General features: G+C 35.9%; 1 protein-coding gene across 1 annotated transcript; it reads left to right on the top strand.

Annotated features, from left to right (window-relative positions):
• Nucleotides 1–8,652: 8,652 nt before the first annotated feature.
• Nucleotides 8,653–16,167, top strand: LOC126766474 (uncharacterized; the record flags this gene model as incomplete). The annotated part of the gene is made up of 3 exons (XM_050484250.1): nt 8,653–8,858; nt 11,638–12,932; nt 15,423–16,167. Coding segments are annotated over 3 exons (2,246 nt in total), but the record flags the coding sequence as incomplete, so codon positions are not given.
• Between the last annotated feature and the right edge of the window lie 2,251 nt (nt 16,168–18,418).

Raw genomic sequence — 18,418 nt, 5'->3', positions numbered from 1 at the left:
CATAAAGCCATAACGGCAGTGCATTTGGAAGAATTCGACAATCTTATATTCAGGTATAAAGTCGATTTTCTTGTATATACACATTTAGCAGTCGATATTGAGTTGCTTTAAATCATTAGTTTAACATATTTAAGTTAATTAACCTTCTTCATCTTACCGAAGTTGACATAAAGCCATAACGGCAGTGCATTTGGAAGAATTCGACAATCTTATATTCAGGTATAAAGTCGATTTTCTTGTATATACACATTCAGCAGTCGATATTGAGTTGCTTCAAATCATTAAAATCCAATATTTAAGTTAATTAGCCTTCTTCATCTTAGCGAAGTTGACATAAAGCCATAACGGCAGTGCATTTGGAAGAATTCGACAATCTTATATTCAGGTATAAAGTCGATTTTCTTGTATATACACATTTAGCAGTCGATATTGAGTTGCTTTAAATCATTAATTTAACATTTTTAAGTTAATTAACCTTCTTCATCTTATCGAAGTTGACATAAAGCCATAACGGCAGTGCATTTGGAAGAATTCGACAATCTTATATTCAGGTATAAAGTCGATTTTCTTGTATATACACATTTAGCAGTCGATATTGAGTTGCTTTAAATCATTAGTTTAACATATTTAAGTAAATTAGCCTTCTTCAGCTTAGCGAAGTTGATTGAGTTGCTGTTAATCATTAATTTAACATTTTTAAGTTAATTAACCTTCTTCATCTTACCGAAGTTGACGTAAAGCCATAATGGCAGTGCATTTGGAAGAATTCGACAATCTTATATTCAGGTATTAAGTCGATTTTCTTGTATATACACATTTAGAAGTCGATATTGAGTTGCTTTAAATCATTAGTTTAACATATTTAAGTAAATTAGCCTTCTTCATCTTATCGAAGTTGACATAAAGCCATAACGGCAGTGCATTTGGAAGAATTCGACAATCTTATATTCAGGTATAAAGTCGATTTTCTTGTATATACACATTTAGCAGTCGATATTGAGTTGCTTTAAATCATTAACATCAAATATTTAAGTTAATTAGCCTTCTTCATCTTATCGAAGTTGACATAAAGCCATAACGGCAGTGCATTTGGAAGAATTCGACAATCTTATATTCAGGTATAAAGTCGATTTTCTTGTATATACACATTTAGCAGTCGATATTGAGTTGCTTCAAATCATTAACATCAAATATTTAAGTAAATTAGCCTTCTTCATCTTATCGAAGTTGACATAAAGCCATAACGGCAGTGCATTTGGAAGAATTCGACAATCTTATATTCAGGTATAAAGTCGATTTTCTTGTATATACACATTTAGCAGTCGGTATTGAGTTGCTTCAAATCATTAACATCAAATATTTAAGTTAATTAGCCTTCTTCATCTTATCGAAGTTGACATAAAGCCATAACGGCAGTGCATTTGGAAGAATTCGACAATCTTATATTCAGGTATAAAGTCGATTTTCTTGTATATACACATTTAGCAGTCGATATTGAGTTGCTTCAAATCATTAACATCAAATATTTAAGTAAATTAGCCTTCTTCATCTTATCGAAATTGACATAAAGCCATAACGGCAGTGCATTTGGAAGAATTCGACAATCTTATATTCAGGTATAAAGTCGATTTTCTTGTATATACACATTTAGCAGTCGATATTGAGTTGCTTCAAATCATTAACATCAAATATTTAAGTTAATTAGCCTTCTTCATCTTATCGAAGTTGACATAAAGCCATAACGGCAGTGCATTTGGAAGAATTCGACAATCTTATATTCAGGTATAAAGTCGATTTTCTTGTATATACACATTTAGCAGTCGATATTGAGTTGCTTCAAATCATTAACATCAAATATTTAAGTTAATTAGCCTTCTTCATCTTACCGAAGTTGACATAAAGCCATAACGGCAGTGCATTTGGAAGAATTCGAATCATATTCATATATATTTTCTTGTATATACACATTTAGCAGTCGATATTGAGTTGCTTTAAATCATTAACATCAAATATTTAAGTAAATTAGCCTTCTTTATCTTATCGAAGTTGACATAAAGCCATAACGGCAGTGCATTTGGAAGAATTCGACAATCTTATATTTAGGTATAAAGTCGATTGTCTTGTATATACACATTTAACAGTCGATATTGAGTTGCTTTAAATCATTAATTTAACATATTTAAGTTAATTAGCCTTCTTCATCTTATCGAAGTTGACATAAAGCCATAACGGCAGTGCATTTGGAAGAATTCGACAATCTTATATTCAGGTATAAAGTCGATTTTCTTGTATATACACATTTAGCAGTCGATATTGAGTTGCTTCAAATCATTAACATCAAATATTTAAGTAAATTAGCCTTCTTCATCTTATCGAAGTTGACATAAAGCCATAACGGCAGTGCATTTGGAAGAATTCGACAATCTTATATTCAGGTATAAAGTCGATTTTCTTGTATATACACATTTAGCAGTCGATATTGAGTTGCTTCAAATCATTAACATCAAATATTTAAGTTAATTAGCCTTCTTCATCTTATCGAAGTTGACATAAAGCCATAACGGCAGTGCATTTGGAAGAATTCGACAATCTTATATTCAGGTATAAAGTCGATTTTCTTGTATATACACATTTAGCAGTCGATATTGAGTTGCTTCAAATCATTAACATCAAATATTTAAGTTAATTAGCCTTCTTCATCTTATCGAAGTTGACATAAAGCCATAACGGCAGTGCATTTGGAAGAATTCGACAATCTTATATTCAGGTATAAAGTCGATTTTCTTGTATATACACATTTAGCAGTCGATATTGAGTTGCTTCAAATCATTAACATCAAATATTTAAGTAAATTAGCCTTCTTCATCTTATCGAAGTTGACATAAAGCCATAACGGCAGTGCATTTGGAAGAATTCGACAATCTTATATTCAGGTATAAAGTCGATTTTCTTGTATATACACATTTAGCAGTCGATATTGAGTTGCTTCAAATCATTAACATCAAATATTTAAGTAAATTAGCCTTCTTCATCTTATCGAAGTTGACATAAAGCCATAACGGCAGTGCATTTGGAAGAATTCGACAATCTTATATTCAGGTATAAAGTCGATTTTCTTGTATATACACATTTAGCAGTCGATATTGAGTTGCTTCAAATCATTAACATCAAATATTTAAGTAAATTAGCCTTCTTCATCTTATCGAAGTTGACATAAAGCCATAACGGCAGTGCATTTGGAAGAATTCGACAATCTTATATTCAGGTATAAAGTCGATTTTCTTGTATATACACATTTAGCAGTCGGTATTGAGTTGCTTCAAATCATTAACATCAAATATTTAAGTTAATTAGCCTTCTTCATCTTATCGAAGTTGACATAAAGCCATAACGGCAGTGCATTTGGAAGAATTCGACAATCTTATATTCAGGTATAAAGTCGATTTTCTTGTATATACACATTTAGCAGTCGATATTGAGTTGCTTCAAATCATTAACATCAAATATTTAAGTAAATTAGCCTTCTTCATCTTATCGAAGTTGACATAAAGCCATAACGGCAGTGCATTTGGAAGAATTCGACAATCTTATATTCAGGTATAAAGTCGATTTTCTTGTATATACACATTTAGCAGTCGATATTGAGTTGCTTCAAATCATTAACATCAAATATTTAAGTAAATTAGCCTTCTTCATCTTATCGAAGTTGACATAAAGCCATAACGGCAGTGCATTTGGAAGAATTCGACAATCTTATATTCAGGTATAAAGTCGATTTTCTTGTATATACACATTTAGCAGTCGATATTGAGTTGCTTCAAATCATTAACATCAAATATTTAAGTAAATTAGCCTTCTTCATCTTATCGAAGTTGACATAAAGCCATAACGGCAGTGCATTTGGAAGAATTCGACAATCTTATATTCAGGTATAAAGTCGATTTTCTTGTATATACACATTTAGCAGTCGATATTGAGTTGCTTCAAATCATTAACATCAAATATTTAAGTAAATTAGCCTTCTTCATCTTATCGAAGTTGACATAAAGCCATAACGGCAGTGCATTTGGAAGAATTCGACAATCTTATATTCAGGTATAAAGTCGATTTTCTTGTATATACACATTTAGCAGTCGATATTGAGTTGCTTCAAATCATTAACATCAAATATTTAAGTTAATTAGCCTTCTTCATCTTATCGAAGTTGACATAAAGCCATAACGGCAGTGCATTTTGGAAGAATTCGACAATCTTATATTCAGGTATAAAGTCGATTTTCTTGTATATACACATTTAGCAGTCGATATTGAGTTGCTTCAAATCATTAACATCAAATATTTAAGTTAATTAGCCTTCTTCATCTTATCGAAGTTGACATAAAGCCATAACGGCAGTGCATTTGGAAGAATTCGACAATCTTATATTCAGGTATAAAGTCGATTTTCTTGTATATACACATTTAGCAGTCGATATTGAGTTGCTTCAAATCATTAACATCAAATATTTAAGTCAATTAGCCTTCTTCATCTTATCGAAGTTGACATAAAGCCATAACGGCACTGCATTTGGAAGAATTCGACAATCTTATAATCAGGTATAAAGCCGATTTTCTTGTATATATACATTTAAAAATGGATTTTGAGTTGCTTCAAATCATTAACATCAAATATTTAAGTAAATTAGCCTTCTTCATCTTATCGAAGTTGACATAAAGCCATAACGGCAGTGCATTTGGAAGAATTCGACAATCTTATATTCAGGTATAAAGTCGATTTTCTTGTATATACACATTTAGCAGTCGATATTGAGTTGCTTTAAATCATTAACATCAAATATTTAAGTAAATTAGCCTTCTTCATCTTATCGAAGTTGACATAAAGCCATAACGGCAGTGCATTTGGAAGAATTCGACAATCTTATATTCAGGTATAAAGTCGATTTTCTTGTATATACACATTTAGCAGTCGATATTGAGTTGCTTCAAATCATTAACATCAAATATTTAAGTAAATTAGCCTTCTTCATCTTATCGAAGTTGACATAAAGCCATAACGGCAGTGCATTTGGAAGAATCGACAATCTTATATTCAGGTATAAAGTCGATTTTCTTGTATATACACATTTAGCAGTCGATATTGAGTTGCTTCAAATCATTAACATCAAATATTTAAGTTAATTAGCCTTCTTCATCTTACCGAAGTTGACATAAAGCCATAACGGCAGTGCATTTGGAAGAATTCGACAATCTTATATTCAGGTATAAAGTCGATTTTCTTGTATATACACATTTAGCAGTCGATATTGAGTTGCTTCAAATCATTAACATCAAATATTTATCCTTATCTTATCGAAGTTGACATAAAGCCATAACGGCAGTGCATTTGGAAGAATTCGACAATCTTATATTCAGGTATAAAGTCGATTTTCTTGTATATACACATTTAGCAGTCGATATTGAGTTGCTTCAAATCATTAACATCAAATATTTAAGTTAATTAGCCTTCTTCATCTTACCGAAGTTGACATAAAGCCATAACGGCAGTGCATTTGGAAGAATTCGACAATCTTATATTCAGGTATAAAGTCGATTTTCTTGTATATACACATTTAGCAGTCGATATTGAGTTGCTTCAAATCATTAACATCAAATATTTAAGTTAATTAGCCTTCTTCATCTTACCGAAGTTGACATAAAGCCATAACGGCAGTGCATTTGAAGAATTCGACAATCTTATATTCTGGTATAAAGCTGATTTTCTTGTCTATATACACTTAGCAGTCGATATTGAGTTGCTTTAAATCATTAACATCAAATATTTAAGTTAATTAGCCTTCTTCATCTTACCGAAGTTGACATAAAGCCATAACGGCAGTGCATTTGGAAGAATTCGACAATCTTATATTCAGGTATAAAGTCGATTTTCTTGTATATACACATTTATCAGTCGATATTGAGTTGCTTCAAATCATTAACATCAAATATTTAAGTTAATTAGCCTTCTTCATTTTACCGAAGTTGACATAAAGCCATAACGGCAGTGCATTTGGAAGAATTCAACAATCTTATATTCAGGAAAAAGGTCGATTTTCTTGCACATACACATTCAGCAGTCAAAATTGAGTTGCTTCAAATCATTAACATCAAATATTTAAGTAAATTAGCCTTCTTCATCTTACCGAAGTTGACATAAAGCCATAACGGCAGTGCATTTGGAAGAATTCGACAATCTTATATTCAGGTATAAAGTCGATTTTCTTGTATATACACATTTAGCAGTCGATATTGAGTTGCTTCAAATCATTAACATCAAATATTTAAGTTAATTAGCCTTTCTTCATCTTACCGAAGTTGACATAAAGCCATAACGGCAGTGCATTTGGAAGAATTCGACAATCTTATATTCAGGTATAAAGTCGATTTTCTTGTATATACACATTTAGCAGTCGATATTGAGTTGCTTTAAATCATTAGTTTAAAATATTTAAGTCAATTAACCTTCTTCATCTTACCGAAGTTGACGTAAAGCCATAACGGCAGTGCATTTGCAAGAATTCGACAATCTAGTGATCAGGTATAAAGTCGATTTTCTTGTATATACACTTTAAGCAGTCGATATTGAGTTGCTTCAAATCATTAACATAAAATATTTAAGTTAATTAGCTTCATCCATCTTACCGAAGTTGGCATAAAACCATAACGGCAGTGCATTTGCAAGAATTCGACAATCTTATATTCAGGTATAAAGTCGATTTTCTTGTATATACACATTTAGCAGTCGATATTGAGTTGCTTTAAATCATTAGTTTAACATATTTAAGTAAATTAGCCTTCTTCAGCTTACCGAAGTTGACGTAAAGCCATAACGGCAGTGCATTTGGAAGAATTCGACAATCTTATATTCAGGTATAAAGTCGATTTTCTTGTATATACACATTTATCAGTCGATATTGAGTTGCTTCAAATCATTAACACCAAATATTTAAGTTAATTAGCCTCATTCATTTTACCGAAGTTGACATAAAGCCATAACGGCAGTGCATTTAGAAGAATCCAACAATCTTATATTCAGGTATAAAGTCGATTTTCTTGTATATACACACTTAGCAGTCAATATTGAGTTGCTTTAAATCATTAGTTTAACATATTTAAGTAAATTAGCCTTCTTAAATACTATTTTTAAACAAAATACTAAACGAATGTATATGAATTAATTTATATTAAAAATTTAAATTAAAATGTTAAAGTTTATTTTATATTATATTATACTCACCCTAATAATACTGTTTATATACTCACCATAATTTTCTACCATAATGTAACGAATTGAATTCTACTTACCCCTTTTTTATAGATACATATTTACGCGTCCCGTTAGTTTAAGCCGTTAGGTTAAGGTTTAGGCTAAGTCATAAAATTCCTGAAATAAAGAAGCCAATTGTGTAAGAAGAACATTCGCGAGCGGTCGCTTTTTCATTTTCTCGGCACAGGCAATTTTATATACATATTCGGTTCACGCATTCCCTATTAATTAGTTTTCTCAAAAAAGCTTGAGATTTTTCATGGCGCCCGAGCAGGGACAATAGTGCGTGATAAAAGATTAACAAAGAACAGTGTAAAGTTTAATTAATAACATTTTTAAAACAATTTTCGTGGATATCATATATCCGTATACATATACGTACATACAATTTTCGGTTTCAATTGCATTTAATTGCCTGTGCGCGCGCGTTTCGTTTCGCGACTGTCGGTTGTTGTCGGCTAAAAAGTGGAAAGCATTAAAAACAAAACATAAAAACGTAATTTAAAATAAAAAGTGTAACAAACGTGCTTAAATTTACAAATTATTACTGTGAAAGTGAAAAGATTCACAGAGTGTATAGAAAATAACATACATATGTACGTATGTACATGTACATAAGCAGTGATAGTGGGATAAAAAGAATATCCAGCATATGTATGAACATTTAAAAATCTAAAAAGAAAGAAATAAGTGAAGTGGAGTGCGGAAATTTCCATTCGGCAAGTGCACAAATTCGTACATATGTACATACATATATCAATACTTACCGGTACATACACGCAAAATATATGCACATACACATAAGTATGTTTAACTAAGTGCGAAAGAATTCTCGAAACAAGTGCGGTAAAGAAACCACGTATGTACAAATCTACATACATATACGTACGGCAAGTTCAAAACGGGTGGTGAGTACAGTGGAGTGCAAAAATAAAGGCACATAAGTATTTCAATTTGTATTTTGGCAAAAGTGGTGGAATTTATATTCACATAAAAGTTTTGTAAAAAGTTAAAATTAAAAAATTTATTACTGTTTTCAAATTACAAACCCAAAAAGAAAAACCCGTTTTTTAGTGCCGTTAACTTAAAGTACCGATTGAAAGTGAAGTGCCGGTATAGAAGTATTTATTAAACACCCGTTAAAAAATTCCGTAAAATCTGCCGTAGTGTACAAACCAAAATCACCGTCCCGTTTTGATACAAAGTGAAGTGCCGGTATAAAATTATTTATTGAACACCCGTTTTTAAAAAAAAAAAAAAAAAGAATTCGTTTGTCGTTTTGTACACAAGTTTGCCGTTTTCTACAAAGTACTGTACTACACCGTACTGTTTCTAACTCTGCTACCAAAAGCATCGCTGCCGCTAATAACATCGTTTGCCGTTGACAACATCGCTGCCGCTTACAACATCGCTGCCGCTTATAACATCGCTGCCGCTTATAACATCGCTGCCGCTAACAACATCGCTGCCGCTAATAACATCGGTAATAACATTGCTGCTGCTGACACCATCGCTGCTGCCAACGACATCTCTGCTGCGTCAACACCTACTAGCTTCGTGGGAATGAGCCTGCCGTTGCCTCCTCTGCACCAGGGAAGTGAACGCAGGCAAAACGCCTACGCATTCACAACAGGTAACGAGTGCGAATCATTGAAAGTGGTGCAAACAGAGAAAATAAATAATAATAATTAACATTTGCACCCTTTCAGTGTTTGACTCTCCCTTTTTTACTTCTATGCTTATATACAATATACATATATAATATTTGGACACGTATGTATATACATACATACGTACACATATATTGACGTAAAAGAAAAATGGGATAGAGGGATTTGTGATAGCGTCTATGATCGCATCACTTAAACATTAAGGTGCGATTTTTCTGATTTTTTTAAATATTGGCAAAAGCAATCGTGTATATACATACATACGTTATATATCTTCTTCTTAATTGGCGTAGACACCGCTTACGCGATTATAGACAACAGCGCGCCAGTCGTTTACTTTTTGAATTCCAATAATATCTCCACTTGGTCCTTCCAAATGGAGGTCTTCCTCTTCCTCTGCTTCCCCCGGCGTATTTCGAGCTGGAGTGTTTTCGTCCATTCGGACAACATCCAGCGTAGCCGCTTTTTTAATTCGCTGAACTATTTCGTATATCTCGAAGCTCATCGTTCCATCGAATGCGATATTCGCCGTGGCCAACGCGCAAAGGACCATTTCTTTCGCAAATTTTCTTCGAAAACTGCAAATGAGTTGTTGACTCGTCCAAGCCTCTGCACCATTAGCAGGACGGGAATTAAACGTATAGAGTTTGGCTTTTGTTCGTCGAGAGAGGACTTTACTTTTCAATTGCCTACTCAGTCCGAAGTAGCAGGTAGTTGGATTTCCAGGCTGACATTGTTGATGGTGTTAATACTGGTTCCTAAATAGACGAAATTATCTACAACTTCAAAGTTATGACTGTCAACAGTGACGTGAGTTTGTTTGATGACAGGAGATATTTCGTCTTGCCCTCTTCACTGCCAGACCCATTTGTTTTGCTTCCTTGTCTAGTCTGGAGAAAGCAGAACTAACGGCGCGGGTGTTAAGGCCGATGATATCAATATCATCAGCATACGCCAGCAGCTGTACACATCTTATAAAAGATTAAGTTCTGCAGCTCGAACTATTTTCTCCATTGAAAAAGTCACACGATTTTGTCTGAAACATCGAACAGAGGTATTCTGACGGAGCTACAACGTCAACACAACCGTATTAGTTTTGCGGGGATACCAAATTCAGACATCGCGGCATAGAGGCAGCTCCTTTTCGTGCTGTCGAAAGCAGCTTTGAAATCGACGAAGAGGTGGTGTGTGTCGATTCTCCTTTCACTTTCCAAGATTTGGCGCATGGTGAATATCTGGTCGGTGTTGATTTTCCAGGTCTAAAGGACCACACTGAAATCATTTGTTGACGGTGGGCTTTAATCTTTCACTCAAAATAAATTATAATGTTGAATCTAACCCACGGTTTGGCAAATTGTGGGGTCTCCTTTTTTATGGATTGGGCATTTAAATTCCAATCGTTGGGCATGCTTTCGCTCGACCATATTCAACAAAAAAGCTGATGCATGCTCCTTATCAGTTTTTCGCCGCCTAGTTTGAATAGCTCGGCCGGTAATCCATCGGCCCCCGCCGCTTTGTTGTTCTTCGTATTATATACTTACATACGTACACATATATTGACGTCAAAGAAAAAGGGATAGAGGGATTTGTGATAGCGTTGTGCATGATCGCATCACTTAAACATTAAGGTGCGATTTTTCTGATTTTTTTAAATATTGGCAAAAGCAATCGTGTATATACATACATACGTTATATATATCGACATTAAAAAAAAAGGGATCAAACGATTTGCGGTAGCGTTTAGAGTATATCTCACATATATCTTACATATTAAACATTAAGGTGCGATTCTTAATAATTTGCAAAAGCAAAAAAAAAAAAAAAGTACAATTCGGTCAGTGGTTTCACACAGTTTTCAATTTCTCGTTTTCAAAAAACATTGTGCTCATTACGAATATTATCGGTTAGGCTTTCGTATAATTGGAAATCGATATTTTTTTTTTTTTTTCTCGTTTTCGTAATCGATTCCTATTATATTTGTTGCCAACCTTTGCCGTTCGTTTTCGAAATATTAATTTCAACAACCAAAAATGAGCAAGCCAAAGCCAACTATCGCCAACCTCTCCCCAAGTAAGGAGTTGATCGATTTAAAATCATTAAAGCGTCAAAGGACGGTGGCGAAAAGTAGCATTTTGCGTATAAAGACGGGCCTTCTGGAAAAAACCATGTCGTTAGATCCAATTGAGTTGGAATGTCGTCTCGACATATTAAACTCACACAGCGAAAAGTTGATGAAGTGTCAATCTAAAATTGAAGAGATTGATGAAGACGACATGGCCCGAGGGGAGTTAGAGGACATAATTGTAGAAACAAAATCTATAATTAAAACAATTTTAGCAAAAAGTAGAACGTCTATTGCGGACACATCTTTCGTAACATCTCACAGCTCAAGGCTCCCAAAAATGAATTTGCCGAAATTCAAGGGAGAGTATTCCGAATTTAAAAATTTTATGAGTTTATTTGAGAGTCTGGTTCACAATGATCCAAATATCCCAGATATTGAAAAATTTAACCATCTGGTTAATTGTCTATCTGGAGAGGCTCTGGGTACGGTAAAAGCGTTTCAAATGTCGGATGAAAATTACCCGAAGGCGTTGGCAAGCCTCAAAAAAGTTTACGATAATAAATGTTTGATATTTTTCAACACAATTTCGAAACTTTTTGAGTTGCCAACTATCCAAAAGCCATCGGCACCCTCATTGCGAGCGATGATCGATGAAGTGTCGGCTGTGTATGACTCATTGCTATCGCTGGGCGATGAGAAACAAATTACAAATGCGATTATCATACACATGGTCATGACAAAAGTGGACTCTGCCACCCGATCAAAGTGGGAAGAACAGCTGGATTACGACAAGCTACCTTTATGGAAGGACTGTGAAGCCACCCTGAATAGAAGATTTCAGCAATTATCAGCAGAGGGAGCGTCATGTTCGAGAACGAAGCCTGGAGCTGCAATCAGCACGAGTCACATGACAGGAACCAAATCGGACAGGACCAAATCGTCGTTAGTAGCTACAAATACAAAGCAGCCTCTTTGCCAGCAGTGTAAATCAAAGGACCACTACATATCTGCTTGCCCCACTTTTAAAACTCTCTCTGTGCAACAGAGATTTGAGTATGTCAAATCGGTGCCCTTATGCATAAATTGTTTGCGTAAGGGACATACGGTTTCCAAGTGCAGAGCGGATCGATGTCGTGTGTGCAATCGATCCCATCATACGTTACTTCACCAGTATCCCGTTTCCTTTGCTGCTGAATCTCGTCCGCAACCAACAACAACTACACATGCAATGCATACATCGAGTATGCCGGATCGGGTAATGTTGGCAACAGCAGTTATTCTGGTGAGGACCAGCTGTGGAGCGTACCTACCTGCAAGAGCCTTACTGGACTCAGGGTCACAAGTCAATTTTATGACAGAGGATTTGGCCCAAAAACTGCGGATTCGTCGCCAAAACAGGACCTTAAATATTGTAGGAATTGGAAATTCCAGTACGAAAGTCGGGGCCAAATTAAGCGCGTTTATTAAGTCACGCGTTAATAATTATGAATTTTCGGCGGAATTCTGGATTATGCGATGCATCTCGGCTAATCATCCAGACCATACCATTAATGTTAATGGTTGGAAAATTCCGCGCAATATTGAATTGGCGGATCCAGAATTCCACACATCCCAAAAGATTGACATCTTATTGGGTGCAGAAACCTTTTTCGATCTGTTAGCGGTTGGCCAAATTAAAATTGGCCCTAATCAACCAACGCTGCAGAAAACTCTTTTGGGATGGATTGTGTCTGGCAAATATGTCAGCAATCTTAGTCCTTCTCCCGAAGCAACTAGCACATTATGCCAAACTGAAGACGACTTAACGTCCATAGATTCAGTAGTCCAAAAATTCTGGGCTCTGGAGGAACTTCCTTCAGAAACAAATGGCAACAAGTTCACACCTGAACAAAAAGAGTGTGAACAATTTTTCGTTAACACAACTGAAGTATTGCCTTCAGGAAGGCTTCAAGTCAGAATGCCCTTTAAATCTGACCGTAAGTTACTCGGTCACTCCTATGAAACCGCAGTTCGGCGGTTTCAGGCCCTGGAGAGGAAAACATTGAAAAATCCAGAACTTCGTAGAATGTATCTGGACTTCATGAATGAATATAAAGCACTGGGTCACATGAGCCCAACAAATAATAAGATCCCGAGTGAGCCACACTATTTCATTCCGCATCAATGCGTTCTAAGACCCGAAAGCACAACAACCAAATTACGTGTTGTTTTTGACGCTTCGAGTCGTACTTCATCTCAAACTTCATTGAATGAACTTTTGATGGTAGGCCCAACCATCCAAGAAGAGTTGTATTCAACTCTTCTTCGTTTTCGTTTACACAAGTACGCTTTAACGGCAGACATTACTAAAATGTACCGCCAAATAATGGTGCACGAAGAAGACAGAAATTGTCAGCTTATTGTGTGGAGAGAGCATCCCTCAGAGCATATTCAAATTTTTCGACTTAACACCGTAACATACGGCACTGCGCCAGCTCCATTTCTCGCAACACGGTGTTTGCAAATGCTCAGCGATGCTAATACAACTAAATACCCACTCGGTTCATTGGCCATTAAAAGAGACTTTTATGTCGATGACTTATTGACAGGATCTGAAAATTTTGAGTCTCTAGATCTTATAAGAAGTGAAGTGGTTAAAATATTAAACTCGGCAGGATTCACCTTAACGAAGTGGTTTTCGAACCACCCTAAATTTTTCGACAGTGATTGCACTGAAAAGTCATTAAGCTTCAATGACAAAAATTCTACAAAAACGTTGGGAATCCATTGGTTGCCGAAAGAGGATTTGTTTCGATTTGTCCTAGACGACAATTTTAATGATTTGCGAGCCACTAAACGAAACATATTATCAGTTTCTGCTCGCCTTTTCGATCCTCTTGGATTATTAGCCCCACTAGTTACCAAAGCAAAAATCTTATTGCAAGAGCTTTGGATTCAGAAACTAGATTGGGATGAGTCGATTCCATTGCGCCTCGACACTAGCTGGCAGAATTTCAAAGCCAACCTAATGCAGCTTTCAACAATTAGCATTCCTCGTTACGTGAACGTAGAGTCGAGTGCCATTTGCCAAATACATGGCTTCTCCGACGCTTCAATAAGAGCGTACGGATGCTGCATATATATACGAAGCCAAACTGCTAGTGGTATTAAATGTATGCTGCTTACTGCAAAGTCTAGAGTGGCTCCGCTGAAGACCAAATCTCTTCCGCGTCTTGAGCTCTCGGCAGCACATCTGCTTTCAAAATTATGGTCAAGAGTTGCGCCTATGTTGAATCGACATTTCGAAAAAATTACATTTTGGACAGACTCCGAAATTGTTTTACATTGGATAAAAACACATCCTTCCTCATTACAAACATTCGTCGCAAATAGAGTGTCCGAAATCCAAGAGTTGACCGACAAAGTGCATTGGCGGCATGTGCCAACAAAACAAAATCCTGCGGATCAAGTGTCTCGGGGTTGTAACGTGGACGAATTAAATAATTCAATATGGTTTGGCGGTCCACAGTTCCTCCTAGAAGACCCTGCATTATGGCCAATTAACACCCACTTCCAGCTCTCACCAGAAGACGAAGCATTAGAGAAGAAGAAAAATTCATTTACATTAATTTCGACCACTGAGAAAAATCCAATATTGGACCTAATTGAAAAATTCTCTTCTCATAGAAAATTGCTTCGTGTGGTCGCATATTTACTACGATGGATCAGACGACCAAAAATGCCTACGGAGGGTAGGGATCTGACATCTAACGAGTTGCACTTGAGTTTTTTGAAAATTGTTCAAGTGATTCAAAATTCGGAATTTGCAAATGAAATCCAAAAACTGACCAAGGGCACCACGCTACCGGCAAACTTGCAAAAACTAAATCCGTTCTTGCATGAGTACTCGGATATGTCGCTGTCATTCAAATTAATCCGAGTAGGAGGTCGCCTTTTAAATGCACCTCTCCCATACGATGCCAAATTTCCACTACTACTATATAAAAATTCGCACTTCGTTACAACTTACTTACGGTTCCTGCACTTTCGGAATCACCATGCTGGAGCAAAAGCGCTGGTTGCGCTTCTTCGAGAACGCATATGGCTGATTAATGCAAGAGAAGCATGCAGTAGAACCGTAAGAAACTGCACACACTGCTTTCATTACAAGCCGAAGCTGCAAACCCAAATAATGGGAAACTTGCCATCAGAAAGACTTCGAGCGCTACGACCCTTCCTTATATGTGGCGTAGATTTTTGTGGTCCAATATATACAACATTAAAAATACGTGGTCGACCACCCGTGAAAACTTATATTGCTGTTTTTGTGTGCTTTACTTCGAAAGCAGTACACTTAGAATTAGTTTCTGACTTATCGACTAATACATTCATTTTCGCCCTCAAAAGGTTCATTGGTCGCCGAGGGATTCCGCAGAAAATATACAGCGACAACGCAACCAATTTCGTCGGCGCCGATCGCAAGCTGCGCGAGCTGAAAGAGGCATTTCTAGCTCAGTCAACGGAAGTGAAGGGATTCGCCGCAGAAGAAGGATTCAGCTTCACCTTTATACCACCCAGGGCGCCGCACTTCGGCGGATTATGGGAGGCCGCGGTGAAATCCGCCAAACACCTGGTAGTTCGCGCACTCGGCAACGCTCTTCTCACCGCAGAAGAGCTGTCAACAGTACTAGCCGAAGTGGAAGCCATTCTCAACTCGCGTCCACTAGCACCGTTGAGCCAGGACCCCAACGATGGAGAAGCTCTAACGCCAGCACACCTGCTGATCGGTTGCCCTCTACGAGCACTGCCACCAGCACAAGTGCCAGCGGACATAATTCGTTGTTGCGAGAGATGGCAACTTGTTTGCTGTCTCAAGCAACAATTTTGGCAGCAGTGGTCCAAAACGTATCTCACGAGCCTTCAAGAGCGCAGCAAATGGCTACATCCGGAGCGGAATCTGCAGGCCGGCGACCTCGTCCTCGTACACGAAGACAACACACCACCGCAGCAGTGGGTACTAGGACGAGTCGCCGCAACCGTAGAAGGGCAAGACGGCAAGGTGCGAGTGGCAGACGTGGCAACGAAAGCAGGCACAATCAAGCGGCCCATTCATAAGCTCGCCCTGCTACCAATCAACGTTGAAGGATCATGATCCTGTCAAGGCGGCCGGTGTTGCGCCAAGCGACATCCTTTACACATAAATACTATTTTTAAACAAAATACTAAACGAATGTATATGAATTAATTTATATTAAAAATTTAAATTAAAATGTTAAAGTTTATTTTATATTATATTATACTCACCCTAATAATACTGTTTATATACTCACCATAATTTTCTACCATAATGTAACGAATTGAATTCTACTTACCCCTTTTTTATAGATACATATTTACGCGTCCCGTTAGTTTAAGCCGTTAGGTTAAGGTTTAGGCTAAGTCATAAAATTCCTGAAATAAAGAAGCCAATTGTGTAAGAAGAACATTCGCGAGCGGTCGCTTTTTCATTTTCTCGGCACAGGCAATTTTTTATACATATTCGGTTCACGCATTCCCTATTAATTAGTTTTCTCAAAAAAGCTAAGTTAATTAGCTTTCTTTATCTTATCGAAGTTGACATAAAGCCATAACGGCAGTGCTTTTGGAAGAATTAGACAATCTTATGTTCAGGTATAAAGTCGATTTTCTTGTATGTACACATTTAAAAGTCGATATTGAGTTGCTCAAATCAATAACATCAAATATTTAAGTTAATTAGCCTTCTTCATCTTATCGAAGTTGACATAAAGCCATAACGGCAGTGCATTTGGAAGAATTCAACAATCTTATATTCAGGTATAAAGTCAATTTTCTTGTATATTTACATTAAGCAGTCGATACTGAGTTACTTTAAATCATTAGTTCAAAATATTTAAGTAAATTGGCCTTCTTCAGCTTACCGTAGTTGACGTAAAGCCATAACGGCAGTGCATTTGGAAAAATTCGACAATCTTATATTCAGGTATAAAGTCGATTTTCTTGTATATACACACTTAGCAGTCGATATTGAGTTGCTTCAAATCATTAGCATCAAATATTTAAGTTAACTAACCTTCTTCATCTTACTGAAGTTGACATAAAGCCATAACGGCAGTGCATTTGGAAGAATTCGACAATCTTATATTCAGGTATAAAGTCGATTTTCTTGTATATACACATTTAGCAGTCGATATTGAGTTGCTTTAAATCATTAGTTTAACATATTTAAGTTAACTAACCTTCTTCATCTTACTGAAGTTGACATAAAGCCATAATGGCAGTGCATTTGGAAGAATTCGACAATCTTATATTCAGGTATAAAGTCGATTTTCTTGTATACACACACTTAGCAGACGATATTGAGTTGCTTCAAATCATTAACATAAATTATTTAAGTTAATTAGCCTTCTTCATCTTATCGAGGTTGACATAAAGCCATAACGGCAGTGCATTTGGAAGAATTCACAATTTTATATTCAGGTATAAAGTAGATTTTCTTGTATTTACACACTAAGCAGTCGATATTGAGTGCTTCAAATCATTAACATCAAACATTGAAGTTAATTAACCTTCTTCATCTTACCGAAGTTGACATAAAGCCATAACGGCAGTGCTTTTGGAAGAATTCGACAATCTTATATTCAGGTATAAAGTCGGTTTTCTTGTATATACACATTTAGCAGTCGATATTGAGTTGCTTTAAATCATTACTTTAACATATTTAAGTTAATTAACCTTCTTCATCTTATAAAGTTGACATAAAGCCATAACGGCGTGCATTTGGAAGAATTCGGACAATCTTATATTCATATAAAATCGATATTTCTTGTATACACATTTAGCAGTCGATATTGAGTTGCTTCAAATCATTAGTTTAACATGTTTTAGTGAATTAAACTTCTTCATCTTACCGAAGTTGACATAAAGCCATAACGGCAGTGCATTTGGAAGAATTCGACAATCTTATATTCAGGTATAAAGTCGATTTTCTTGTATATACACATTTAGCAGTCGATATTGAGTTGCTTTAAATCATTAACTTTAACATATTTAAGTTAATTAACCTTCTTCATCTTACTGAAGTTGACATAAAGCCATAACGGCAGTGCATTTGGAAGAATTCGACAATCTTATATTCAGGTATAAAGTCGATTTTCTTGTATATACACATTTAGCAGTCGATATTGAGTTGCTTCAAATCATTAGTTTAACATATTTAAGTTAATTAACCTTCTTCTTCATCACATAAAGCCATAACGGCAGTGCATTTGGAAGAATTCGACAATCTTATTTTTACATTTAGGTATAAAGTCGATTTTCTTGTCTATACATATCTAGCGATCGACATTGAGTTGCTTCAAATCATTTGCTGAACTTATGTAAGT

Source organism: Bactrocera neohumeralis, unplaced genomic scaffold, assembly GCF_024586455.1.
Source record: "Bactrocera neohumeralis isolate Rockhampton unplaced genomic scaffold, APGP_CSIRO_Bneo_wtdbg2-racon-allhic-juicebox.fasta_v2 ctg1370, whole genome shotgun sequence".
NCBI lineage: Eukaryota > Metazoa > Arthropoda > Insecta > Diptera > Tephritidae > Bactrocera > Bactrocera neohumeralis.
Note: the sequence above shows the minus strand (reverse complement) of the source record. Positions and strands in the feature narration are given on the sequence as shown.